At 37.4% G+C, this 27,652-nt stretch overlaps 1 protein-coding gene across 1 annotated transcript; it reads left to right on the top strand.

The window, feature by feature from the left end:
* The first annotated feature begins 88 nt into the window (after positions 1-88).
* Positions 89-24,079, top strand: TMED5 (transmembrane p24 trafficking protein 5). Its single transcript, XM_055403948.2, has 4 exons — positions 89-582; positions 8,452-8,549; positions 18,661-18,844; positions 21,185-24,079. Exons 1-4 carry the CDS (start codon positions 403-405, stop codon positions 21,401-21,403), a joined length of 681 nt encoding a protein of 226 aa, XP_055259923.1. The 5' UTR covers positions 89-402; the 3' UTR covers positions 21,404-24,079.
* Positions 24,080-27,652: the final 3,573 nt, after the last annotated feature.

The raw sequence follows: 27,652 nt of genomic DNA, 5'->3' as shown, positions 1-27,652 counted from the left end.
CGGGGCTTGTCGGGGATTGTGGTCTGGGAGCGCGTCCGAGCCTGCCGACCCAGAACTACATTTCCCACAATTACCACCAAGACGCCCATTGGTGTGAGGCCCGCGATGGGAAGCTGCGGAGGTCTGGGTGTCAGGCGGTCCGCGCTGGCGCGGTGCCTGAGGGAACCAAGACCTAGGAGGGTGTGGAAAAGGACTGCGAGCTCCGCCTTCAGTCCCTAAGCTTTGTAGACTGGCGTTTCCCTCTCTGAGAAACGCCCCTCCGCCCAGGCCTTCACCTGGAGCTTTTTCAGGCTCCAGGTTTGCCTGCCAACCACGAGGAGTCCTGGAAGGAAAAGCGGAGCATAAGCGCCGATAACCCACGCCTCTCAACGCCTTTCCCAGCCCGAGATCGCCCAGGCCGGGATGGGCGATAAGATCTGGCTACCCTTCCCCGTGGTCCTCTTGGCAGCTCTGCTGCTGCCTTGGGCGGCCGGCTTCACTCCCTCCTTAGACAGCGACTTCACGTTCACACTTCCGGCGGGTCAGAAGGAGTGTTTCTACCAGCCCATGCCCCTGAAGGCCTCGCTGGAGATCGAGTACCAAGTAAGTGTAGATGTTGAGCCAGCCTCCTTCCTTTAGCCTAACTGCACGTCGTCTCCTCTCACCCGCTGAGAAAGTTTTTGGGGACCGCCCGGCTGCTAAAGAGGCGAGGGCCGCCCGGAAGCCGGGGAGCTGCGCGCCGGCTCGCGAGGCGCTGCTCTCCAGGGGCTGGGGACTAGAAGTTAGGCGGGATCTGGAATTGACTACCCGCCCTCTCCCCTTTCCTTCGGTGGGATAGAGGCCAGTTCTGGTGATGTCGGTGGGTTTTCTCTTTGTTTAATGATTCGTCCATGTCTTTTGAGCCACTACGCGCGCCAGTACCGGAAATTTCACAATTCAGGCCTAATACACGTTCTGTTTAATCACTGGACAAAATGATAGTTGCTTTAATCACCACCCCCAACCCTCACTTAATTTCGGTATTATAAATCTATACTGTTACTTCTTCAGTTAAGGATTTTTGAATTGTGACCATGCGATTATCACTAAATCCTATTTTGGAATATTTTGAAAGGGGCTATTGGTGTGTTTAATGATGAATTTCCTTCCCAATTGTATGTGTGTGTCTCTGTTCGTGCGTGTGCTCAGTCGTTAAGTTGTCTCCGACTCTGCGACCCCATGGACTGTAGCCCTCCAGGCTTCTATCAGGCAAGAGTACTGGAGTGGGTTGCCATTTCCTTCTCCAGGGGATATTCCTGACCCAGGGATCGAACCGGTATCTCCTGCCTTGGCAGGCGAATTCTTTACCACTGAGCCAACAGGGAGGCCCTCTTAGTTATATATATACCCATTATTTAAAAACCAAATAAGATCTAATTGTATATTAAAGCTGTGTAATCTTTTCTTCAGCATTCTAAGCATTTCTCCCATATCATTATTTTATTTTTAATAACAGCATGATGTTATAGGGAATTGCCTTACTTTATGTAGTCACTCTGGTAGAGGGTAATTTCTTAGAAGAAATCGTTAGCTCCACAACGCAAATTTCGATGTTTCTAGGTAGCACTGCAAAAAAAAGAAAAATGTCTTGATGTGGTTCATCTTTCAACTTTTTTCATGTTAATTAACATTAATTTTTAATCGGATGTAAATTTTTTATAGTTGATGTAGAGAATCTTTTTCAATAACAGGTACTGTCACATTTAGAGCAAAATAAAGTTATTTAGAATCTTCATCTGAAGAAACTTTAGAACTAGATTATTTATAGATGAATACGGCTTCCCTGGTGGCTCAGAGGACAAAGAATCTGCCCGCAATGCGATAGACCAGGGTTCGATCCCTCTGTTGGGAAGATCCCCTGGAGGAAGGCATGACAACCCACGCTAGTATTCTTGCCTGGAGAATCCCCTTGGACAGAGGAGCCTGGCAGGCTGCAGTCCATGGGGTCGCAAAGAGCCAGACACGACTGAGCAACTAAGCTGCGGCAGCATAGATGCATAAGGTAAGCATAAAGTATCTAAAATTACACAGTTAGTGAGCCAAGCTGAGGCAGGAACTCAGCATTTCCTGATTTCCAGTTCAGTTCAAAAGTTAATTTACTGAAGATTTACCACATGCTAGTAATGCCTGGCATTAAGGACATAGAGGAGGAGACAAAGGAAAGAGCCCTTTTCAGGGATCTTAATATTTAAAGGTTACTGGCTTATAAACAGGGGCTTCGCAGGTAGAAGAGTGGTAAAGAATCTGCCTGCCAATGCAGGAGACTCAGAAGAGGCAAGTTGGATCCCTGGGTTGGGAAGATTTCCGGAGTTGGAAATGACAACCCACTCCAGTGTTCTTGCCTGGAAAATAAAGTATGGTTATATGCTGTTGGAGAAGGACTTCTCTGGGTTTTCAGAAAAGAGTTCCTGGAGAAAATAAATAGGAACCTAGAAACATGCTTATGTGAAAGAGGAATGCAGGGAGGAAGGGGATTCTAGGAAAAGGAACAAAATGAATAGGCATTTCTGAAAATGCACAGTGTTAGTGTTCTAGCAGTGGGCAATATGTACTGGACACTACAAGTGCTGATCTTAAGGGCTGGACCTCTTAAGACTGTAAAGTCTAGGGTGAGAATAGAAGAAAAAGAGTTTGGAGAGGTCAGGAGGCTGGATCATGAATCTGAGCTTGTGTGCTATGCTGAGTAGTTTTGACCTTTGTCTGTATAAGGGCTATTGAAGATTAAGCAATGTGGTAACAGTCAAAAATGTTTTACAGTGTGGAATATAGATTTAAGGAGGGCAAAATTAGAGGTAAGGAAACCAACTACAGGGTTAGAAAAATAGTCCAGATAAGGAAACAAGTTTTATTGTTCATCAGTATTTACCCAGGTATTAGGAAAGAAATTGGGACTTCTGTGGCAGTCCAGTGGATATGACTTCACGCTTCCACTGCAGTGGACTTGTGTTCAATTCCTGGTCATGGAACTAAGATGCCAGCATGGCCTAAAAAAAATAAATAAAGGTAAACTACTGACCTCTTAGGATTAACAGCTCCAATTGTAGAGAAAATAAATGCCTAGGTCAAAATCTTGACTCTGGCACTAACGACCTCTGTGATCTTGAGCAAGTTACTTAACGCCAAACTTGTAAAATATTGACAATAATAGTAAGAGTTGATTTGACACAGTAGACAATAAGTGTTCATGCACCACTCCACAGATAGTAAATATTCAATATATGTTAGCTTTTTTATGTTTACATTTTTCAAGTTTTATATATAGTGGGTTAGCTTTAATCAGTACTTGGCATCTTTAATCACTCAAAAAGACTGTTCCCTTAAAGCAGTCTGCCTAAACTGTTTTGATTAAGGAAAGAATTAAAATCACTTGGTGTCTGTGGTCCTAGACAATGTTGCAAGGGTTTGTAGGGTAGCAATCTTCAACCCTTTGCATTTTCCAACGCTGTGATTAATTTCCCAATAACTACAAGCTACTGGGTTTTGTCTTCATTTTTAAAATGTCAGGTAACAGACTTTCTAGACACTGCCCTTGTTTACTGTGATATATTAAAAATTTTAACTATTTTACACTTTTCAGGTTTAAGAGGCCACTTTTAGGGTAACTGACCAGTCCCATTATATATTAAGTTCTTGGAATTTTTAAATGTCAACACATACATATCTTAAGAGTAAAATAGATCATTCATTTAATTTTTTTACTATTGAGTGCTTAGTTTCTGTAAGCTTTATGCTAGGTACTGCAGAAACAATGGTGAGTAATAGTATAGTCTGTGTACTCATGAAGTTTAGTAAGGGGATAGATGTTAATCAAATTAATACAAGTTCAGTTCAGTTCAGTTGCTCAGTCGTGTCTGACTCTTTGCAACCCCATGCCAGGCCTCCCTGAACATCACAAACTCCCAGGGTTTACCCAAACTCATGTCCATTGAGTTGGTGATGCCATCTAACCATCTCATCCTCTGTCGTCCCCTTCTCCTCCTGCCTTCAGTCTTTCCCAGCAGCAGGGTCTGTTCAGATGAGTCAGCTCTTCGCATCAGGTGGCCAAATGTTGGAGTTTCAGCTTCAACATCAGTCTTTCCAATGAACACCCAGGACTGATTTCCTTTAGGATGGACTGGATGGCTCTCCTTGTAGTCCAAGGGACTCTCAAGAGTCTTCTCCAACACCACAGTTCAGAAGCATCAATTCTTCTGCACTCAGCTTTCTTTATAGTCCACCTCTCACATCTATACATTACTACTGGAAAGTCTTGACTAGACGGACCTTTGTTGACAAAGTAATGTCTCTGCTTTTTAATATGCTGTCTAGGTTAGTCATAACTTTCCTTCCAAGGAGTGAGTGTCTTTTAATTTCATGGCTGCAATCACCATCCGCAGTGATTTTGGAGCCCCCCAAAATAAAGTCAGCCACTGTTTCCACTGTTTCCCCCTCTACTTGCCAAGAAGAGATGGAACCGGATGCCATAATCTTAATTTTCTGAATGTTGAACTTTAAATCAACTTTTTCACACTTTTAGTTCCTCTTCACTTTCTGCCATAAGGGTGGTGTCATCTGCATATCTGAGGTTATTGATATTTCTCCCACCAATCTCGATTCCAGCTTGTGCTTCCTCCAGCCCAGCGTTTCTCATGATGTACTCTGCATATAAGTTAAATAAGCAGGGTGACAATATACAGCTTTGACGTACTCCTTTTCCTATTTGGAACCAGTCTGTGGTTCCATGACCAGTTCTAACTGTTGCTTCCTGACCTGCCTACAGGTTTCTCAAGAGGCAGGTCAGGTGGTCTGATATTCCCATCTCTTTCAGAATTTTCCACAGTTTATTGTGATCCACACAGTCAAAGGCTTTGGCATAGTCAATAAAGCAGAAATAGATGTTTTTCTGGAGCTCTCTTGCTTTTTCAATGATCCAGCGAATGCTGGCAATTTGATCTCTGGTTCCTTTGCCTTTTCTAAAACCAGCTTGAACATCTGGAAGTTCACGGTTCATGTATTGCTGAAACCTGGCTTGGAGAATATTGAACATTACTAGCGTTTGAGATGAGTACAACTGTGTGGTAGTTTGAACATTCTTTGGCATTGCCTTTCTTTGGAATTGGAATGAAAATTGACCTTTTCCAGTCCTCTGGCCACTGCTGAGTTTTCCAAATTTGCTGGCATATTGAGTGCAGCACTTTCACAGCATCATCTTTCAGGATTTGAAAGAGCTCAACTGGAATTCCATCACCTCCACTAGCTTTGTTCGTAGTGATGCTTTCTAAGGCCCACTTGACTTCACATTCCAGGATGTCTGGCTCTAGGTGAGTGATCTCACCATCGTGATTATCTGGGTTGTGAATCTCTTTTGTACAGTTCTTCTGTGTATTCTTGCCACCTCTTCTTAATATCTTCTGCTTCTGTTAGGTCCATACCATTTCTGTTCTTTATCGAGCCCATCTTTGCATGAAATGTTCCCTTGATATCTCTAATTTTCTTGAAGAGATCTCTAGTCTTTCCCATTCTATTGTTTTCCTCTATTTCTTTGCATTGAACGCTGAGGAAGGCTTTCTTATCTCTCCTTGCTAATTCTTTGGAACTCTGCATTCAAATGGGTATATCTTTTCTCCTTTGTTTTTCACTTCTCTTCTTTTGACAGCTATTTGTAAGGCCTCCTCAGACAGCCATTTTGCTTTTTTGCATTTATTTTTCTTGGGGATGTTCTTGATCCCTGTCTCTTGTACAGTGTCACGAAACTCCATCCATAGTTCATCAGGCAGTTTGTCTATCAGATCTATTCCCTTAAATCTATTTCTCACTTCCACTGTATAATCATAAGGGATTTGATTTAGGTCATACCTAAATGGTCTAGTGGTTTTCCCCACTTTCTTCCATTTAAGTCTGAGCCACAGTCAGCTCCCAGTCTTGTTTTTGCTGTTTCGAGCTTCTCCATCTTTGACTGCAAAGAATATAATCAATCTGGTTTCTGTTGCTAGGAAGCTAACTGCATAAGGTATGAGAATGTTTAATAGAAGGACTTGATTTTATCTGGAAATTGAAAGAAGACATCTTAGAAGTAGAGTTCAAGAATTTAGGCTTACTAGGGATAAGGGGGTGAACCAAGGTGATAGGTAAGAACAGCATGTGGCAATCCAAGGCTTTGAGGCAGAAGACTGAAGAATATCTTTGAGGGACTGAAAGACTATGACAGACAGAGGAAAGTGTGACTCGTTCATCCTGATCCATTGAAATCATTAGGAAGTTTAGATTTATGGTATTGTTTACTTTAAATAGGTACTTTGTATATTTTAAAATTAGCTTCTATATTTTTAAATGCCATTTAAGCATGCCAGTCCATTACCAATAATATCTTTTGCTTCACTGAAGACTATGATTAATTTTATCACCAGTTCAGTTCAGTTCAGTCACTCATTCGTGTCCGACCCTTTGCGACCCCATGAATCACAGCACGCCAGGCCTCCCTGTCCATCACCAACCCCCGGAGTTCACTCAAACTCATGTCCATCGAGTCGGTGATGCCATCCACCCATCTCATTCTCTGTCGTCCCCTTCTCCCACCCCCAATCCCTCCCAGCATCAGAGTCTTTTCCAGTGAGTCAACTCATCGCATGAATTTTGTCATAGCACTTATTTTTTTATTTAATGGATATGATTTTGGGGTTTTGGAGGAGAAATGAGTAATTTTAGAATGTTTTGACTCCTTAGATATCAGAAAATGGTTTTATATTTTGCTTTCTCTTCATTAATAAAATTATTTTACTTGGGAACATTGACTACATGACTCCTTTGTGATTTTTACATCTAGTGTATGTGCAAGAATGCTGATGCCATCCCTGTTCTTGTTATTTTATAGTTCTCTACTACTACTACTTCAGTTTCTAGGTGGTTCTTTTCAAATCCTTTGGAAAAGTCAGTAGGATGCTTATTAGGTGGTTATTTGAAATCTTTAGCTCCGTCCTTCATAAAGGTCTTATCATTTCCTGCATTCTTATCTGTACTTTTTTGCTTTGTTCTGAGAATTCCTTGGCTCCTTTTCTCTGATTTTTAGACTCCATCCATGTCTATTCTGCTGTTGTTAAGGCTTTATTCATTAGGGCTTTATTTGGGCGGTCACATTTTGGGTTTTTCTAAGAATTTTTCATATAAGCATCTTCATCTTTTATCGATTTTTACATTCTATATAAAATTTTAAATTTCTCTGAGGATATATATTACATTTATCTGAGAAAACATTTTTAAATCTGTTTACATTATTTTCCAAAATTTGATCCTCTGAGAAAAGCTAGTAACATGAAAAAGAGGGCATTCGTTTCAGCAAATATTTGGTGTTTCTGTTTTTAGAATTTTGAGATTAATAGATATTGGTAGCTAGATGTATTGCTCAGTGGAATATCTCTAGAAATTTCTTACTCTTCAAATCTGTTAACAGATTTCCTAGATTTCTAGTATTGTTATGTTTTACTATCTTTTCTTCATTTCACTGGGATTTAAAGAGGAAAAAGAATTGTATATATTTAGCTAGCCACTTGAAACCAGTTCTGTTGGTCAGTAAGTAGAGCACAAGAATAGGTAATCTATTATTCCATTAAAGCCATGAAGAAAAGAAAATGGAGTTATATAAAAAAAGAGTAGCCTTTGAAGTTAGATTGCTAAATTCACATTTTGACCATACCACTTATTTACCATCTCACCTTAGGCAACCTTCTCTGTGCCTGTTTTTTGAGGGTTTTTAAAATTTTCTTGAGGAAGGGGGTGTTTCTTTTGGTTGTTTTGGCTAAAATGAAAACAATAATAGAACCTATCTTTTAGAGTTGTTGTGAGAAATAAATTAATCCACATAAAGCACTTAAAACAATGTGTGGCATAAACCATAATTGTTAGGTGCCATCATCATCATCAGGACATTTTGAAATTCAGATTCAGGACAAGCTGAATTATTTAGCCAGTAAGTAAATAGCCTACTTGGAATACACAATTCATACTGGGAAATAATAGGTGATGTGTTGAAATAGTCAGTTGGAATCAGATCATAAACGTCTTCTTCAGGCTGAGAAGTAGCTAATACTGAGGAGGAAACACACTCAGAAAAGTTACATAGCAAACCCTAAATTGCCGAAGGAAAAAGGTCTACAAATTGAACTCCTTTCTGTTTCTTTCTAATCCATAGGGCTTCTCGATGAAGGTACTGTTTTAGGGAGATTATTTCAGTAATATTCATAAGACCTAAATTTAAGTGATGGCAGCAGGAAATGGCAAGAAAGGGACAAGTTCCAAAAATGAATGTAACGGAAAAAAATGGTCTTTCCTTTCTAGCTCTAACATGAGTGTGTTGACCTTCTTACCCTTGTTAAGGTTTAGAAATCTTTTCATCATATGATCTACTTTTTATTTTCAGCATTTGTAAAATGTGCTCTTCTTTTCTTTGCCTTTCTGCAGGTTTTAGATGGAGCAGGATTAGATATTGATTTCCATCTTGCTTCTCCAGAAGGAAAAACCTTAGTTTTTGAACAAAGAAAATCAGATGGAGTTCACACGTAAGTAATCTCTTAGTTGGGTTCCATGATCTGAATACCAGTGGGAACAGGGAAATTTAGCACATTTGATACTAAATATTAGCATTAAATGATTCCATATGAACATTTTAAACAGTCCTTTTCGGTGATCTATCTTAAAGTGTCATCAGTTCATCTTTTATCTTTTTGTTTAAGCATTTTCTTTTGATCTTGACTGACTGAGTTTTTGCTTTGCTTTGGTTAATGAGATGCGTATTCCACAGGTACTGCATTCAATCTACTGAGGCATTTTAAAACCTTGCCTTTCTGGCCACCACAGGCTTTTTCTGTTATAAGTTACTATTCCAGGTATATATCTTGAACTGCTGGCTATATCATTTTTGTCAGTAGTTTTCTTAAAACAACAGTACAGTGATACATCTTTGTGTGTGTGTGTGTGTAAATTTTTATTTTCTTCAAATGTCACTCTTTTTAATTAGAAGACCTGAAAGTAAAAGATCTGACCACTGGAAACCCTATAGAAAATGCTTTTTATAATTCTGAGTTTAAAATTTGATAAAAGGCCATATATTGTATCTCATTTCTCTTTTTTTCATCTCACCAGTATTTCCGTCTCATTGTATTATTTTACTGTAGCACTCTGTTTACTCAGTATTGTTACTGTGTTTAAACTGTGAGTATATAGGAATAAGAAAATCACATATGGAGTGTCCAATATTTGCCATAAACTAGACTTTTCACTTTATATGCTTCTAAATTAATCGTTCCAACCCACTGTGAGAGATAGATTCTTTGATTCTCCAATTCCCATTTTACAGACAGGGAGGCTTAGAGAAGTTAAATAAGACTGCAGGGATATACATTTATTAGGAGGAAGCAGAATGAACCAAAATTCTTGCTTCTACTATACAGTGCTTAGAACATCTCTAGCACATAGCACTATGTAAGTACTAGCTATTTATAATCACTGGTCTTTGTTAACCAAAGTACCTGGCATATAATTGTTACTCAGTATATGAATACATGTATGAGTGAACGAGGTGGGAAAATGTCTCAACCATAGTTTTCTAAGATACTCATTTTAGTGTGCTTTCGAAAATGCCATTTTACCTATGCAGAGTTCTAAAAAAAATTGCATAAACTACTGATAAATAAAATCAGAAGTGGTAATTTTAAGTCAGTTAAGGTGGCTATACCAGAATTAACTATGCTTTCTCTTTGATAGGTATACAAACAAGAGCTAAAAATGAAGTTCATCTTTAAATTTCATAATATAGAAAATGTATAGAATTTCTATCAATTTTAATTACTCTCCCATTTTCTGCTTTCATTTAGAGATTAGAGGGGGAAAAGGTATGTTACTGCTTTCTTACAAATAATTGTTGTTCAGTAGCTAAGTTGTGTCCAGCTCTTTGTGACCAGGCTCCTCTGTCCTCTACTATCTCCCAGAGTTTGCTCAGATTCATGGCCATTGAGTCAATGATGCCATCTAACCATCTCATCCTCTGCCACTCCCTTCTTTTGCCTTCAATCTTTCCCAGCATCAGGGTCTTTTCCAGTGAGTCAGCTCTTCGCATCAGGTGGCCAAAGTATTGGAGCTTCAGCATCAGTCCTTCAGTGAATTTTCAGGGTTGATTTCGCTTAGGATTGACTGGTTTGAGCTCCTTGCACTCCATGGGACTCTCAAGAGTCTTCTCCAGCACCACAATGTGAAAGCATCAATTCTTCGGCAGACTTCATTATGGTCCAACTCTCACATCCATACATTACTACTGGAAAAACCATAGCTTTGACTATACAAACCTTTGTTAGCAAAGTGATGTCTCTGCTTTTTAATATGCTGTCTAGGTTTGTCATAGCTTTCCTTCCAAGAAGCAAGTGTCTTTTAATTTCATGGCTGCAGTCACCATTCACAGTGCTTTTGGAGCCAAAGTAGTGAAAATCTGTCACTATTTCTAACTTTTTCCCTATCTCTTTGCCATGAAGTAATGGCCTAGATGCCTTGATCTTAGTTTTATGAATATAGAGTTTTAAGCTAGCTTTTTCACTCTCCTCTTTCACCTTCATCAAGACTCTTTAGTTCCTCTTCACTTTCTTTCATCTGAAGAGTGGTATCATTTGCATATCTGAGGTTTATATTTCTCTTGGCAATCTTGATTCCAGCTTTGTGATTCATACAGCCTGGCATTTCACATGATGCTCTCTGCTTAAAAGTTAAATAAGCAGGGTGACAATATATAGTCTTGTCTTACTCCTTTCCCAATATTGAACCCATCACTTGTTCCCTGTCTGGTTCTAACTATTGTTTCTTGACTCACATACAGGTTTCTCAGGAGCCTGGTTAGGTGGTCTGATACTCCTAGCTCTTCAAGAAATTTCCAGTTTGTTGTGACCCACACAGTCAAAGGCTTTAGTGTAGTCAATGAAGCAGAGGCAGATGTTCTTCTGTAATTCTCTTGATATCTCTGTGATCCAACAGTATTAGCAATTTGATCTCTGGTTCCTCTGCCTCTTTGAAACCCAGCTTGTACATCTGGAATTTCTCAGTTCACATACTGGTGAAACCTGGCTTGAAGGATTTTGAGCATAAACTTACTAGCATGTAAAATGAATGTAACTATATGGTAGTTTGGCATTGCTCTTTAAATTGGAATGAAAAACTGACCTTTTTCAGTCATGTAGCCCCTGCTGAGTTTTCCAAATTTGCTGACATATTGAGTGCAGCACTTTTAACAGCATCATCTTTTAGGATTTTAAATAGCTCAGGTGAAATTTCATCACCTCCACTAGCTTTGTAGTAATGATTCCTAGGACCTACTTGACTTCACACTGCAGCATGTCTGGCTCTAGGTGAGTGACCACATAGAATTATCTCTCATTAAACCACTGGGAAAAAAGAATGAGTTTATAAGAGTTTTGATATGCCAGGTCACTGTTCTAAGCACTTAACGTGTATTTTTTTTTTAATTCTTCCCAATAGTCCTTACTATCATCTTACCAATGAAGGAATTGACGCATAAAGCAGTTAAGTAAATTGCTGCAGGTTACATAACTAATGAACAGCAAAGCCAGGATTTAAAACCAGTCAGCAATTCACTCTTAATCACTATACCAAATTTACAAATCTACTTTCTAAAAACTAAAATGAAAATTTCATCTTTAGCTATATTAACTTTTCAAAAAATTAATTTTTGACTGTGCTGAGTCTTCATTGCTATGCACCAGCTTTTGCTAATTGTGGGCTACTCTTTGTTGCCGTGCTCTGGCTTCTTTCTCATTGCAGTAGCTTCTCTTGTTGCAAAGCACAAGCTCTAGAGTGTGCAGGCTTGGTAGTTGTGATGCACAAGCTTAGGTGCTATGTGGCATGTGAAATCTTCCCAGACCAGGGATTGAGCCCAGGTGCCCTACATTAGTAGGTGGATTCTAAACCACTGGACTACCAGGGAAGTCCCTTAACTTTTTAAAAGCAAATCTGTTATGCCACTGAAACAGTTTTTTCTTAAACCTTTGAAACAAATATTGTCCTTCCAGAAGTCAAGGTTAGTAAAAAATGTCTCCAGACAGAGCCTTAAACAGCTTGCTGCTGCTAAGTCGCTTCAGTCATGTCCAACTCTGTGCGACCCCATAGACGGCAGCCCGCCAGGCTCCCCGGTCCCTGGGATTCTCCAAGAATATTGGAGTGGGTTGCCATTTCCTTCTCCAATGCATGAAAATGAAAAGTGAAAGAGCTTAAGTAATACCTATTTGTCCAGAATTGTCATATATACCATTTTTCTAAACTACTAGTTATTACCCTAACTCATACCAGAACTTAAGTCTTCCCCCAAAATTTAAAGATTAACAGAGATAAAATGTATAAAAGTGTGTAAATTATGAATGGATATATAAGTATTGGAGAAGGAAATGGCAGCCCACTCTAGTATTCTTGCCTGGACAATCCCATGGACAGAGGAGCCTGGTGGGCTACAGTCCGTGGGATCGCAGAGTTGGACACAACTGAAGCAACTGAGCACGCATGTCTGTAAGTAGTGGCTATTTTTATTTACAGTATATATACTAAAATCCAGTCACATTGCTGAGTAGTCATCTCTTATTCTTAAACATAGTAAATCATAAATAGGGGGAAGAAAAAGAAGACTGACTTAAAAGATGAAGATCACAGAAGGCTATAGAAAATAAAGCAAGGCACCTCAGAAATTGCAGATCAAATGTATAACATCCACAAGAGAGCCAATGGCATCATTTGGCCTGTGTAGGCCTCTTGCCGTATGACTTCTAGATCAAGTGATCAATCATTCAGAAGTCCTCCTATTACAAGTATTTTCTCGCATTTTGTAGCACTATTCCTGCACGTTTTGTGTACCTTCCAAGAGCTCATCCTTCTTGTGATATGCCCAAGAAAACATAATGAGAGAAAATTATAATACTAATACTATGGAATAGGATTTTGTCAGTAGGATTGAGTTTTGAAGCAATACTATAGCTTTTTTGGGGGGCCCATCTTGAATGAGTTAAATGGTCATCTGGAATGGGTGAATTTTACTCAGATGACCATTATATCTACTACTGTGGGCAGGAATCCCTTAGAAGAAATGGAGTAGCCATCATGGTCAACAAAAGAGTCCGAAATGCAGTACTTGGATGCAATCTTAAAAATGACGGAATGATTTCTGTTCGTTTCCAAGGCAAACCATTCAGTATTACAGTAATCCAGGCCTATGCCCCAACCAGTAACGCTGAAGAAGCCGAAGTTGAACGGTTCTATGAAGACCTACAAGACCTTTTAGAACTAACACCCAAAAAAGATGTCCTTTTCATTATAGGGGACTGGAATGCAAAAGTAGGAAGTCAAGAAACACCCGGATAACAGGCAAATTTGGCCTTGGAGCACGGAATGAAGCAGGGCAAAGGCTAATAGAGTTTTGCCAAGAGAACGCACTGGTCATAGCAAACACCCTCTTCCAACAACACAAGAGAAGATTCTACACATGGACATCACCAGATTGTCAACACCGAAATCCGATTGATTATATTCTTTGCAGCCAAAGATGGAGAAGCTCTATACATTTAGCAAAAACAAGACCAGGAGCTGACTGTGGCTCAGATCATGAACTCCTTATTGCCAAATTCAGACTTAAGTTGAAGAAAGTAGGGAAAACCACTAGACCATTCAGATATGACCTAAATCAAATCCCTTATGATTATACAGTGGAAATGAGGAATAGATTTAAGGGACTAGATCTGATAGATAGAGTGCCTGATGAACTCTGGACGGAGGTTCATGACATTGTACAGGAGACAGGGACCAAGACCATCCCCATGGAAAAGAAATGCAAAAAAGCGAAATGGCTGTCTGAGGAGGCCTTACAAATAGCTGTGAAAAGAAGAGAAGCGAAAAGCAAAGGAGAAAAGGAAAGATATAAGCATCTGAATACAGAGTTCCAAAGAATAGCAAGGAGATACAAGAAAGCCTTCCTCAGTGATCAGTGCAAAGAAATAGAGGAAAACAACAGAAAAGGAAAAACGAGAGATCTCTTCAAGAAAATTAGAGATTCCAAGGGAACATTTCATGCAAAGATGGACTCGATAAAGGACAGAAATGGTATGGACCTAACAGAAGCAGAAGATATTAAGAAGAGGTGGCAAGAATACCCAGAAGAACTGTACAAAAAAGATCTTCACGACCAAGATAGTCACGATAACGTGATCACTGATCTAGAGCCAGACATCTTGGAATGTGAAGTCAAATGGGCCTTAGAAAGCATCACTACAAACAAAGCTAGTGGTGACGGAATTCCAGTTGAGCTATTTCAAATCTTGAAAGATGATGCTGTGAAAGTGCTGCACTCAACATGCCAGCAAATTTGGAAAACTCAGCAGTGGCCACAAGACTGGAAAAGGTCAGTTTTCATTCCAATCCCAAAGAGAGGGAATGCCAAAGAATGCTCAAACTACTGCACAGTTGCACTCATCTCACACGCTAGTAAAGTCATGCTCAAAATTCTCCAAGCCAGGCTTCAGCAATATGTGAACCGTGAACTCCCAGATGTTCAAGCAGGTTTTAGAAAAGGCAGAGGCACCAGAGATCAAATTGCCAACATCTGCTGGGTCATGGAGAAAGCAAGAGAGTTCCAGAAGAGCATCTATTTCTGCTTCATTGACTATGCCAAAGCCTTTGACTGTGTGGATCACAATAAACTGTGGAAAATTCTGAAAGAGATAGGAATACCAGACCACCTGACCTGCCTCTTGAGAAACCTGTATGCAGGTCAGGAAGCAACAGTTAGAACTGGACATGGAACAACAGACTGGTTCCAAATAGGAAAAGGAGTGCGTCAAGGTTGTATTTTGTCACCTTGCTTAATTAACTTATATGCAGAGTACATCATGAGGAACGCTGGGCTAGAAGAAGCACCAGCTGGATTCCAGATTGCCGGGAGAAATATCAATAATCTCAGATATACTGACGACACTACCCTTATGGCAGAAAGTGAAGAGGAACTCAAAAGCCTCTTGATGAAAGTGAAAGAGGAGAGTGAAAAGGTTGGCTTGAAGCTTAACATTCAGAAAACTAAGATCATGGCATCTGGTCCCATCACTTCATGGGAAATAGATGGAAAAACAGTGGAAACAGGGTCAGACTTTATTTTTTTGGGCTCCAAAATCACTGCAGATGCTGATTTAGCCATGAAATTAAAAGACGCTTACTCCTTGGAAGGAAAGTTATGACCAACCTTGATAATATATTAAAAAGCAGACATTACTTTGCCAACCAAGGTCTGTCTAGTCAAGGCAATGGTTTTTCCCGTGGTCATGTATGGATGTGAGAGTTGGACTGTGAAGAAAGCTGATCGCCGAAGAATCGATGCTTTTGAACTGTGGTGTTGGAGAAGACTCTTGAGAGTCCCTTGGACTGCAAGGAGATCCAACCAGTCCATTCTAAAGGAGATCAATCCTGGGTGTTCATTGGAAGGACTGATGCTAAAGCTGAAACTGCAATACTTTGGCCACCTCATGCGACAAGTTGACTCACTGGAAAAGACTCTGATGCTGGGAAAGGTTGGGGGCGGGAGGAGAAGGGGATGACCGAGAATGAGATGGCTGGATGGCATCACCGACTCTGTGGACATGAGTTTGAGTGAACTCCGGGAGTTTGTGATGGACAGGGAGGCCTGGCGTGCTGTGATTCATGGGGTCACGGAGAGTCGGACACGACTGAGGGACTGAACTGAACTGAACTGAACATCTTGAATGAGTTTTCACCCCTAGGGGGCAGTATCTCCTCATTGAGAATGTGTGGACTAAGACTGCTGACTTTCAGAATACATAAGGTGATTGATTATATGCTTATTTTAAGAGCAATGCCATTAATCAGAATATAGTGGAAATTTTACCTCAGAAAAATTACTTAGGTCATATTATACAGTAGTCACAATATTTTTATTCCTTTTTTGTTCCCCTATATCCATAGCAGTGTTTTCTTTCAGTTCAGATAAGTTCCGTCGCTCAGTTGTGTCTGACTTTGCGACCCCATGAATCACAGCACGCCAGGCCTCCCTGTCCATCACCAACTCCCGGAGTTCACTCAAACTCATGTCCATCGAGTTGGTGATGCCACCAGCCATCTCATCCTCTGTCGTCCCCTTCTCCTCCTACCCCAATCCCTCCCAGCATCAGAGTCTCTTCCAGTGAGTCAGCTCTTTGCACGAGGTGGCCAAAGTATTGGAGTTTCAGCTTTAGCCTCAGTCCTTCCAATGAACACCCAGGATTGATCTCCTTTAGAATGGACTGATTGGATCTCCTTGCAGTCCAAGAGACTCTCAAAAGTCTTCTCCAACACCACAGTTCAAAAGCATCAATTCTTCGGCAATCAGCTTTCTTCACAGTCCAACTCTCACATCCATACATGACCACTGGAAAAACCATAGCCTTGACTAGACGGACCTTGGTTGGCAAAGTAATGTCTCTGCTTTTTAATATGCTATCTAGTAGGCTGCAGTCCATGGGGTCGCGAAGAGTTGGACACGACTGAGCGACTTCACTTTCACTTTTCACTTTCATGCATTGGAGAAGGAAATGGCAACCCACTCCAGTGTTCTTGCCTGGAGAATCCCAGGGACAGGGGCGCCTGGTGGGCTGCCGTCTATGGGCTCGCACAGAGTCGGACATGACTGAAGCGATTAGCAGCAGCAGGTTGGTCGTAACTTTCCAAGGAGTAAGTGTCTTTTAATTTCATGGCTGCAATCAACATCAAAATCTGTAGTGATTTTGGAGCCCCAAACAATAAATTCTGACACTGTTTCCCCATCTGTTTCCCATGAAGTGATGGGACTAGATGCCATGATCTTAAGTTTTCTCAATGTTGAGCTTCAAGCCAACTTTTTCACTCTCCTCTTTCACTTTCATCAAGAGGCTTTTGAGTTCCTCTTCACTTTCTGCCATAAGGGTGGTGTCATCTGCATATCTGAGGTTATTGATATTTCTCCTGGCACTCTTGATTCCAGCTTGGGCTTCCTCCAGCCCAGCGTTTCTCATGATGTACTCTCCATATAAGTTAAATAAGCAGGGTGACAATATACAACCTTGAAGCGCTCCTTTTCCTATGTGGAACCAGTCTGTTGTTCCATCAAAGGTTAAATGTGCCTCCAAAGACAAAGGTGTGTCATAATTAAGGACACTGCAGAGAATACCGGAGAAGGCAATGGCAAGCCACTCCAGTACTCTTGCCTAGAAAATCCCATGGATGGAGGAGCCTGGTAGGCTGCAATCCGTGGGGTCGCTGAGGGTCAGACACGACTGAGCGACTTCACTTTCACACATTGGAGAAGGAAATGGCAAGCTACTCCAGTGTTCTTGCCTGGAGAATCCCAGGGACAGGGGAGCCTGGTGGGCTTCCGTCTGTGGGGTCACACAGAGTTGGACACGACTGAAGTGACTTAGCAGCAGCAGCAGCAGCAAAGAATACAGAAGGCTTCTAGCAGTATTGTAGAAAGATCAGTTAACCAAAGGTCAAAAGTTCAAGGTTCATCTATGCTTAGAACAGGCTATGTGATCGTGGGCAAGAAACTTATATCTATGTGAACCTCATTTTACTTGCCTTGAAAAGGTCAGTTATGCTTACTTTCTAATAGGATTAAAAATGATGTGTGAAAGCAGTGTGTAAATTATGAAAAGTTATAAAGTACTGGCTATTTTTATTAATAGTGATATATGCTAAAATCAAATCACATTGCTGAGTACTTACATGTTATGCCTAAACAAACCTAGGTCAGAAATAAGGAGTAGGGGAAGAGATGGAGATGGCTTAAAAGATGAGAATTACATGTTGCTCAGAAGGCTATAGAAAATGATGTAATCTGCCTCAGAATTTAAGTGATCCAGCATATTGGATAAGGAAACTTCAAATTTAGACGAGCCTTCGTGAATAGTCACAACAAAACCTAAAACAGTTTGAACTTTGTTGTTTTTGTGGCCAGCAGTATTAAATGTCATTAGCCTGTGTAAATAGTTTGTTAAAACTTCTCTCCCCAGAAAGTTATTAGAAAACTATTTTGCTAAATTAACTTGCCTAGGCCAATTATCTTTAATGTGAAGATCAAGATCATTTAAGTTATGAGTGGCATTTATTCAGTAAAGTTAATGCCACTATGAGTAATGCTCTCATTCTTCGCCACTGAACTCATTCCTAATCTTTGTAAACTGTATTATAATTATCTACTTAATCCAAAGGGGCCTTGAATGAAGCATTTAGGAAAATCTGTTGCTTTTGAAAATAAAAAAAATCTCACTTTACAAATTAATCTCAAAAGTGGAGGTCTGTAGTGATGTTTCCATGAGTTGAACTCATTATAAATTACTTTAAATAATACATAAATATTAAGGTTCACTCTGGGGTATCCTGTCTAGGTTTTTAATCCTGCTCCAGTGTCAAGCACATTTAAGTTGCAAGTTCTTGAATATCTATTTTCAGGTTACTGCTTTCAAGAAATTATAAATTATCTTTCAGTACTACGGAGGTCTGTCAGTAAGCTGTCCAATTATAAATCATGTTATTTCTTCTTTTACAATAGTTTTTTCTTTGATCCCAGATGGAAGTACAGAAAATTGAGGACAGTTTCTTTTTTTAATACAGGATAGAGACTGAAGTCGGTGATTACATGTTCTGCTTTGACAATACATTCAGCACCATTTCTGAGAAGGTGATTTTCTTTGAATTAATCCTGGATAATATGGGAGAACAGGAGCAAGAACAAGAGGACTGGAAGAAATACATTACTGGCACAGATATGTTGGATATGAAACTGGAAGACATTCTGGTCAGTATAATTTTTTTTTTAGAATAAAATAATAAAAAGTTACTAACATCTAGAGACTTTACCATGTGATAGGCACTGAGCTAGGTATTATCTACATTCTCTTACCTAATCCTTACTTAATTCTATGAGGATTATCATCTCCATTTTCCAATGAGGAAAATTAAGGATTAGGGATATTTGGTAATTGTCTCTGTCACAGAACCACAGAGAGGGAAACTAAAATTTGAACACATGCTCTTAACTACAGAACTTAGAATGTTCAGAGGACTGTAATAATGATCTGCAGAATGCTTGCACACAAAATTGAGTAATTTTTAAACACTTAAAATATACAGGAATTTTCCCCCACAACATAGATTTTATAACGTGAAATTTGGTATCACTTGTTTAATTTGGGGAACACTGTTAACATAACTCAGCCAAACCTAGTAGTTATCAGAAACTACCACTACCCTCAGGAGTAAAATCTTCTTTGCTTGAATTGCTTTATGTTTTATTTATCATAAACATGCATAAAGAAATGTGCATGTATATGAACCTATTTACTAATGATTGTATTGCCAGTGTTGGGGAGAAAGGTTATTACCCTTCAGCCACAACTAGATGTAATCAAATGATAGAATTTATTCAGTGATATTTATAAACAGCATATATACCTGTTACAGAACTTTCTGTAGGAGAAATAATGTGATTATTCCAAATTTGAAACTGTAATGTATAACCTCTAATACTCATAACCTGAACTGCTTTTTTTATAAAGTGTGACATTTTGATCATGTTGAGGTTTCTTAAGAAAACTATCAAATTATAAAAGAAGAGACATATTGTAAGATCAGTTAGCTAAGTTGGAAAATTAAATGATCATATCGTATATGGTAATTCCTTAGTGACTGAGCCCTCTAAGCCTTGGTGTCTTATCACCCTTGGGGATACCACCTCTAGAGTTGTGCAGATGAAAGGTGGTATGGCATATCTATAAATGCTTAAAACAGCATGTAGCAAACATGTTAGTTTTCTTATCTTTAACATTGGTATTAACTGTGACTACAAACTGAAATGATTAAGCTTGATTACCATGAATATTTACCATGACAATTTTGATCTCATCATCTCATATGTATACTAAATTTAGTTGAATTTGAGATTCAGAAGATTTCGTTATCATTAGTCCAGCTCCAAACTCCCTTTCCCCTTTTATTCCATTTTGTAGATAAGAAACTGGCTTAAAATGGAAATGATGCATCCATAGTCTCACTACTATGGATAGAAATCCAGTCTTTTCCCACTTATTTTTTAAATCTCAATCATATTAATATATCCTTCCACTTAAAATTTATATTGGCAACAAGTACAAAATACAAGTAGTTGTAAATTTTATTAGTATTAATACTTCACTGAATTCTCAAGAAATTGACTTCATTCACAATTCAACAAAATGACCAGAAAGTTCAGATTTAAATATGGCTTAAAATACTTAGGTCTTTGTTAAAGAAAAATAAAGTATCTTTCAGGAGTTTTTACATTTACACCTTCCCATCAAAAATTTTTATCACAGCAGCAAACTTGAATAAACAATTTTATACTTGACTGTCATCTGATATTGAAAAGAACTATGCATGGTCTTTTCATTTGGAGATCTCAATCTCACATTTTTCTGGAAAATATTTGCATTACTAGATTACCATTGCTTTACAAATACACATATATGACAAATATACTTTGTAGTTTTGTAGGCTTAGCAGAGCACTCTGAAATTTTGTGTATATTTTTGCTTTTAAATGAGGATTTTAAGCAAGGTGACTATTCAGGAAAATCTGTTTCTGTTATTTTCTTACTTATGCCATCAATACTTTGACATAATTTCTAATCTCAATTTTACCTTATATTCATGTAAACCTTTTATAGTTTTTAAATCACTTCTCACCAGGACCCTGCTAAAAAAAGTTTTTTCACATGTGCAACTCACACTGCATCTTGGTAAACTTGTTTTATGAATGTAATCTTGGAACATTTCTGTAATAAAAACATTTCTTATGGTTGTTAGGTCTAACAAGATAATGTATGTAAAATTACTGGCACTATAGCACTCAAATATATTTTCAATTCTCAATAGCTTTGTTCTCTTTTAGAATAATTATAAACAATAATTGAAATATATCATGAGGACTATTACATAAACTTTATGTAGTAACGATCTTCAGGTAAATCTTAAGTAGTACCCACCCCTTAATTAAAATTGTTTTCAGATATTAAACTAGTAAGAGTACAGTGAAGCAGTTTTAAATTAACTTAAAATTACTGAGCATTCTTTTACAATAAAATTATTTTATTTATCTCCAGGAATCTATCAACAGCATCAAGTCCAGACTAAGTAAAAGTGGTCACATCCAGACTCTGCTTAGAGCATTTGAAGCACGTGACCGAAACATACAAGAAAGCAACTTTGACAGAGTCAATTTCTGGTCTATGGTTAATTTAGTAGTAATGGTTGTAGTGTCCGCCATTCAAGTGTATATGCTGAAGAGTCTATTTGAAGATAAGAGGAAAAGTAGAACTTAAAATTCCAGAGTACTTAACATTCACAAAAAGGGACAGAAAAATGCAATAAACTGTTACAGTTAAGACCATTAACAGTCTTTTCCAAAACATTTTCAGGCATTACCATTAAGTGTGAAATAAGTATAATTTTAAATATGAAAGGAAAGGCTTAATTTTCATCTCTGCAAGTGATCTTGTTGTTCCAATTGTGCTTAAGTTTATAGCAAATATTGTGCAGGTATAAATGAATGAAGCCATGTTAATAACAGTAGTTTCCTAAGTTTTGCAAATGTCATTAGGTGATTTAAATAAATGAACTTTGGGCCTAAATCTAACACTGAACAATGTTTTTAGAAGATTGTTATCCAGAAGTTTCTTTGTAAATGTGGCTGTTACAAATTAATTGTAGAAGTTTTTCAATATATCAAGTTATAAATCATATGAGAATTATCATGGATATCTTTAGAAAAAACTCAACTTTTCTCTTTTTACATATGTATCTCCTAAATGTATATAGAAACGTAGCTGTGAAAAAAAGGTATGTGGGATTTTTTTATAATCAAATATATTAAAATATTAACAAAAAATATTAGTTTTATATACCTAGCCTACATTCCTAAAAGGTGACTTTTTGAATAATTCTTAAAAATACTAAGAGCATACTTATCAAAAATAGGACAGATTTTCTCTTTGAAGTGAATAAAGATCGTTCCCAATTTCTGTAAGGATACATCGTTCTCTGTAATAGTTAACTAAGATACAGGATTTTTAAATGAGGGGAAATCATTTTATTTTTATATTATCAACAGTGTTATGTTAGTTTTAATGAATTTACTGACTTGGATGATACATTAATACCAGCAGTTGTGAAGGAAATACTGCTAAAAGAATTTGGACCTAATGTTAAGTAAGTATCTTGAGTTCTCAGAAATCATTAAAAAAACAAATAAAGTCAATATAAAAGAATTTAGGGAAACAAGAATATCTTATCAAAATAAAGTTTACTTAAACTATAAATAAGTATCTGGAACCTGATTGGCTTATCGTAATCACTCAATCCTAATATAAACCATGAGATTAATTTCCAGTTAATTGTTAGAAAAGTGTAGGTTTTATTTTTTAACAATTGTTTTAAATGATCATTTATAAGTATTTAGGTACAATATGGTATAAGCCCTATTAGTATAAATATTTATTAGTTTTTATTATAATTTTCATAAAATGGCCTTTCTGATCACTTTATTTATTGGCATTCAAAAAAGAATTGAAAACCTACAGAAGTTTCAACACTCAATGTGAACAACCTTATAGTCTTTGCCATCATGTCTTAATCAAGTACTAGTAACTTAATGAATTAAATAGAATTTTTAGGTTATACCCACTTGTAATATTGTTTATGTCGTGTAAGAGTTAAAAACAATCAACTGATCAACCTGAGTACAGTTGGTTAGTACTGCTGAATTCTTAATAATAATATCCAGAGACAATGATGGTTTCATCTATAATTTATACTTAAGTGGTACAAAATGAGAGATATTTCCCTCCATCTTATGTATTTTCCCTCTATTGTTCTTGGGAGAACAGAAACTTAGATTTCCCAACTCTGAGGCTTTTTTAAAATGAGATAAATGCCATATTTACGTGATTACCTTAATTGGCTAAGAAAATGCTTTTAAGTGTACAGGAGTAGCCCCTATAACACATGCAAAACAAGGGCCAGTAAGATTTTTGCTTAGAGCTTTTTCCTCTTCTGATAAACTAATAATGAGAAGCGAATGTAAAGTACTATAGCTAATAAAACAGTACAGATATAAACTACTGCAACTTTTCTATAAAACTGTGATTAAGAATTCTACCTCTTATGTGTGGCTGGTCACTGTACTTACTGTACTCTTGATTCTTTACCTAACAATGGATTTGTTATATCATCTACATTTGATTTGTGCCACTGATTTTTTTTAAACCTTTGATTCAGTAACTTCCTATTATATAATAATGGCCTTATTTAGAAAACGAAGAATTTAGGGATACTGAGGACAATTTTATTTTTATAGACAAAGTGAAAACAGATTATTTAAGAAGCATGTTACCTGTATTAACCATACAGTAAAATTTGTATGCAAAGAACTAAATTCTTTAGTATTTCTAAAAGCTTATTGTTTATCTGCATCATATGGTTTTAGTGCAGTATTGTCTTGACATTAAAATTATGCTAAAAGTGAGTAAACTGTCACTTGACAGCTTATTTTATCTTTACTTTTTACTCATAAACTTCTCAAATACAGAAATATTTAACTAAGGCCTAGAGTTTCACTATGATTTGCATTCGGATCCTTAATGTTTGGTTTTCTTTTATGTGAATGTCAAGATAATAGATAAGTGGTTGAAATAATATTGAAATATAAAGTATAAACTGAAATGTCACTTTATTTTAGGTATGTTTATCCTTCTCAAGTATTGTTATGTCCTAAAATCGACAAAAATTGAATACCTATAATTGTATGCTTCCCCAAAGAAAATTCTTTTATCTGAAATTTTCAAAGATATTGATTCAACACGTAATGGTTTTTCAGTTGAAATGTAATAATGTACAATTAGTGTTGCTCAAATGCTTTATACTTATGAACAGACACAGCCATATTAAATGAGCATTGAATACTGTGCTGAGTATATATAATAAAAATTACAATCAAAGAATGTCTTATTCATCTACCAATCATTATAAATGCTGTCTAATCTTTAAAGCCTTCATTGATTTCATCTTAAAAGTGTGCTCTCTTCCGTTTTGAAAACCCACACTTCTCTGCACTTTTTATTGTGAATCATTCTACCCTTCAATAGAGTTCTGTTTGTATATGTACTTGTTCTGCTGCTGCCCAAACATGTAACTAAGAGGTACTCAAAGGTACTCGAAACAGGCAAAGATTCAGTTCTGAGAGTCTGGAATGCCAAATAAGTACTCAGGGAGCTTGTTCCACTCTTCTATCCTATTACAAAAATTGATTGTTTAGGATTGGAATTTGGTTCCAGAATCTTAATTAACACAATTTGGGATTCTAGTGTCTACATTATCCTTGGACCATTTGCTAACTGGGGGAACTTGGGAAATCAAAACTCCAGTTTCAGAACTTCAGTGGCTAAGACAGTGTTTCAAGTGCAGGGACCAGGGTTCAATACCTGGTCAGGGAACTGAGATCCCACATGTTGCAACTAAGCATTCGCATGCCATAACCAAGATCAAAGATCTCATATGCTACAACTAAGACCCAACATAGTCAAATATTTAAAAAAAAAAAAAACTCCAGTTTCCTCCTTTGTAGAAGTATTTTAAGTTACATCTTAAAACTCAGTTAAAAGAGCAAAGAATCTAGTGCTTAGTGAAGGTTGATATATTATTGGTGATTTCCTTCATACCATTTAGACAAGCCACTTTTCCCCCACAGACTAGTAGAATTCCTTAGGAACCTTTCTGGTTCTGCACTACCATCACTTTCAGGTGTCTGGGTTTGTGTCATTGGACACTGGATATACATACACTTAATGTGTATCTGGGAGAATGACAGAATAAAGAATCCAGACCTAAGATGATGGCATCTGAGAATGAGCACATCATGGATGCTAGATCCCTGCATTGAGAAGAAAAGGCGAGAAAATGCAGGGCAGGGAAAAAAGTTAAGAGGTCTTCATTGTCCATGAATCAACAGCAGAGTGAACAGTGAGAATCTTTTATCAGTGAAATCAACTCCCTTATAAATAAAGCAAGCAACAACTCCCCAATCTTAGTTTCCAAGTGGCAATAATGATTAGACATAAAAGGGATTATTTCTACATTGGGATAAAATGGAAAGATGGACTAATAAAACTAAATATTCTGTTTTTATTTCAGTTTTAAAAGCACTAAGTAATATTAGTGGTAGGAGAAAACTGAAAGGGCCAGAGCTTCAAAAGACACATTGCAGAGTTCTATTTTGCTGAATTCTTGCTTGGTATTAAAAAAGAGAAAAGAAATTCAAAACACAATATGATTTATAATCACTCCAAAGAAAATTACATACTTAGGTATAAATCTAACAAAACATGCACAGGATCAGTATGATAAAAGTTATCAAATGACTGGTGAAAGACCTAAATAAATGGAGAAACATACCATATTCAAAGGTGAGAAGGTTCAACATAATAAAAAGTCAATTCTTCCTAAACTGATCTATAAATAAATCTAGCAAGGTTTTTTTGTAGACAAGTACAAGCATATTCTAAAATTTATACGAAATCAAAAGGCAAAAGAAAAAGACAGTTTTGAAAAAGAATAAAATATACCTATGCTGATACTTAAATCAACACAGTGTGGTACTGGTGGAAGGATAGACACAGATCAACAGAACAGACATTCCAGAATACACCAAAACAAGTCAACCTGATTTTTAACAAAGGTACAAAAGTAATAGGGGAAAGACAGCCTTTTAAACAAAAGGTGCTGGAGCAACTGGGTCAAACATAGATGAAAACATGAACTTAAATGTTAAAACTATACAGCTTTTTGGAAAGAAAAAATGAGAAAAATCTTTAAGGCTTAGGGCTAGACAAAGAGGTTCAATACTTGACACCTAATACATGACCCATAAAAGGAAAAACTGCACCTCATCAAAAGCAAAACTTTTGCTCCATGACCTACTAAGGGGATGAAAAAATAAGCTACTGAAGGGGAAAAATATGTGCAAATCACATATCCAAAAGAATAGAATATATAAAAAATTCTCAAAGTCCAGCAGTTAAAAAAATAAAAAAGTTCAATTAGAAAATGGGCAAATGACATGAATGGACATTTCATTGAAAATATATGGATGGCAAATAAGCATATGAAAATAATTTTTAAATCATTAGCCATTAGGATAATTCCAGTTAAAACCATAATGAGGTATCACTATACCAGAAAGGCTAAAATTTTTTAAAGTTACACCACCAAATGCTGGGCAAGGATGCAAGAGAAATTAACTCACACTCTTACACTGCTAAGTGGGATATAAAATGGTAGAGTCACTCCAAAACTATTTGGGCCATTTCTTTTAAAACTACACATGCACTTATCATGCAACCCAGCATTTATACTACTGGACACACCCCTGATAAATGAAACCATATGCTCAAATAAAAACCTGTATAAACATATACAGCAACTTCATTTGTAATACTTCCAAACTGGAAATAACCCAAATTTTACTTTAAGGAGTGAACAGTTAAACATTGGTACATCCATACTATGGAATACTGAGCAGCAATAAACAGAATAAACTATTGATACATGCAATAATTTGGGTACACTTAAAAGGAATTATGGTTTGGGGGGAAAATCATAAAGTGTCACACACTATGGAGGAAAGAAAGAGAGGTTTGTGGTGAAACAATTCAGGCTTGATAGTGACGGTTACACAAATCTAACACAATACAAAATTCACAGAACTATATACATACATACAAATGAGTGTTTGTAAAACTGGTGAAATCTGAATAAACTCTGGATTGTACCAATATCAATTTTCTGTACTAAATATTGTACCATTATGCTAATATCATCATTGGAATATATGAAAAGTACACAGGAACCCGCTCTTTTTTTTTTTCAATTTCTTGTGAATCTATAATTATTTCAAAATAAAAACTTTAAAATGAGGCAGGTGAATTTTATACTGCAAGAGACATTACTCTGTTGTAATATACATATTTCTGAATGAGCCCAGGAATAAATAAAATAATTTAACTTCAAGCTAGATAAAACATAATATTCTCATTGAAAAAATCAAATTGTCAGGACTCTCCTGGTGGTCTAGTAGCTAGTGCTTCAGCGCTCCCAATGCAGGGGGCCCAGGTTCGATTCCTGGTCAGGGAACTAGATCCCACATGACACAACTAAGAGTTTGCAAGCTGTAACCAAGACCCGGCAGACAAATAAATATGTATTTTTTACAAAAAAGAAAATACAAGTGTCATTTTAGGTATTAGTACAACAGACTGGTTCCAAATAGGAAAAGGAGTATGTCAAGGCTGTATATTGTCACCCTGCTTATTTAACTTATATGCAGAGTACATCATGAGGAACGCTGTGCTGGAGGAAGCCCAAGCTGGAATTAAGATTGCCGGGAGAAATATCAATAACCTCAGATATGCAGACGACACCACCCTTATGGCAGAAAGTGAAGAGGAACTCAAAAGCCTCTTGATGAAAGTGAAAGAGGAGAGTGAAAAAGTTGGCTTGAAGCTCAACATTCAGAAAAC

Source organism: Moschus berezovskii, chromosome 4 (assembly GCF_049115385.1).
Source record: "Moschus berezovskii isolate FMDL1 chromosome 4, NW_MosBer_1.0, whole genome shotgun sequence".
In the NCBI taxonomy this organism is placed as follows: Eukaryota; Metazoa; Chordata; class Mammalia; order Artiodactyla; family Moschidae; genus Moschus; species Moschus berezovskii.
This window is presented reverse-complemented; position numbering and strand designations above follow the sequence as displayed.

Bases quoted from the DNA above. Each gene is read 5' to 3' on its own strand.
- TMED5 (XM_055403948.2), top strand. From the start codon at position 403: ATGGGCGATAAGATCTGGCTACCCTTCCCCGTGGTCCTCTTGGCAGCT. The intron at 8,550-18,660 runs GTAAGTAATCTC...TTTTTAATACAG, and splicing joins AAATCAGATGGAGTTCACAC to GATAGAGACTGAAGTCGGTG. The intron at 18,845-21,184 runs GTCAGTATAATT...ATTTATCTCCAG, and splicing joins TGAAACTGGAAGACATTCTG to GAATCTATCAACAGCATCAA.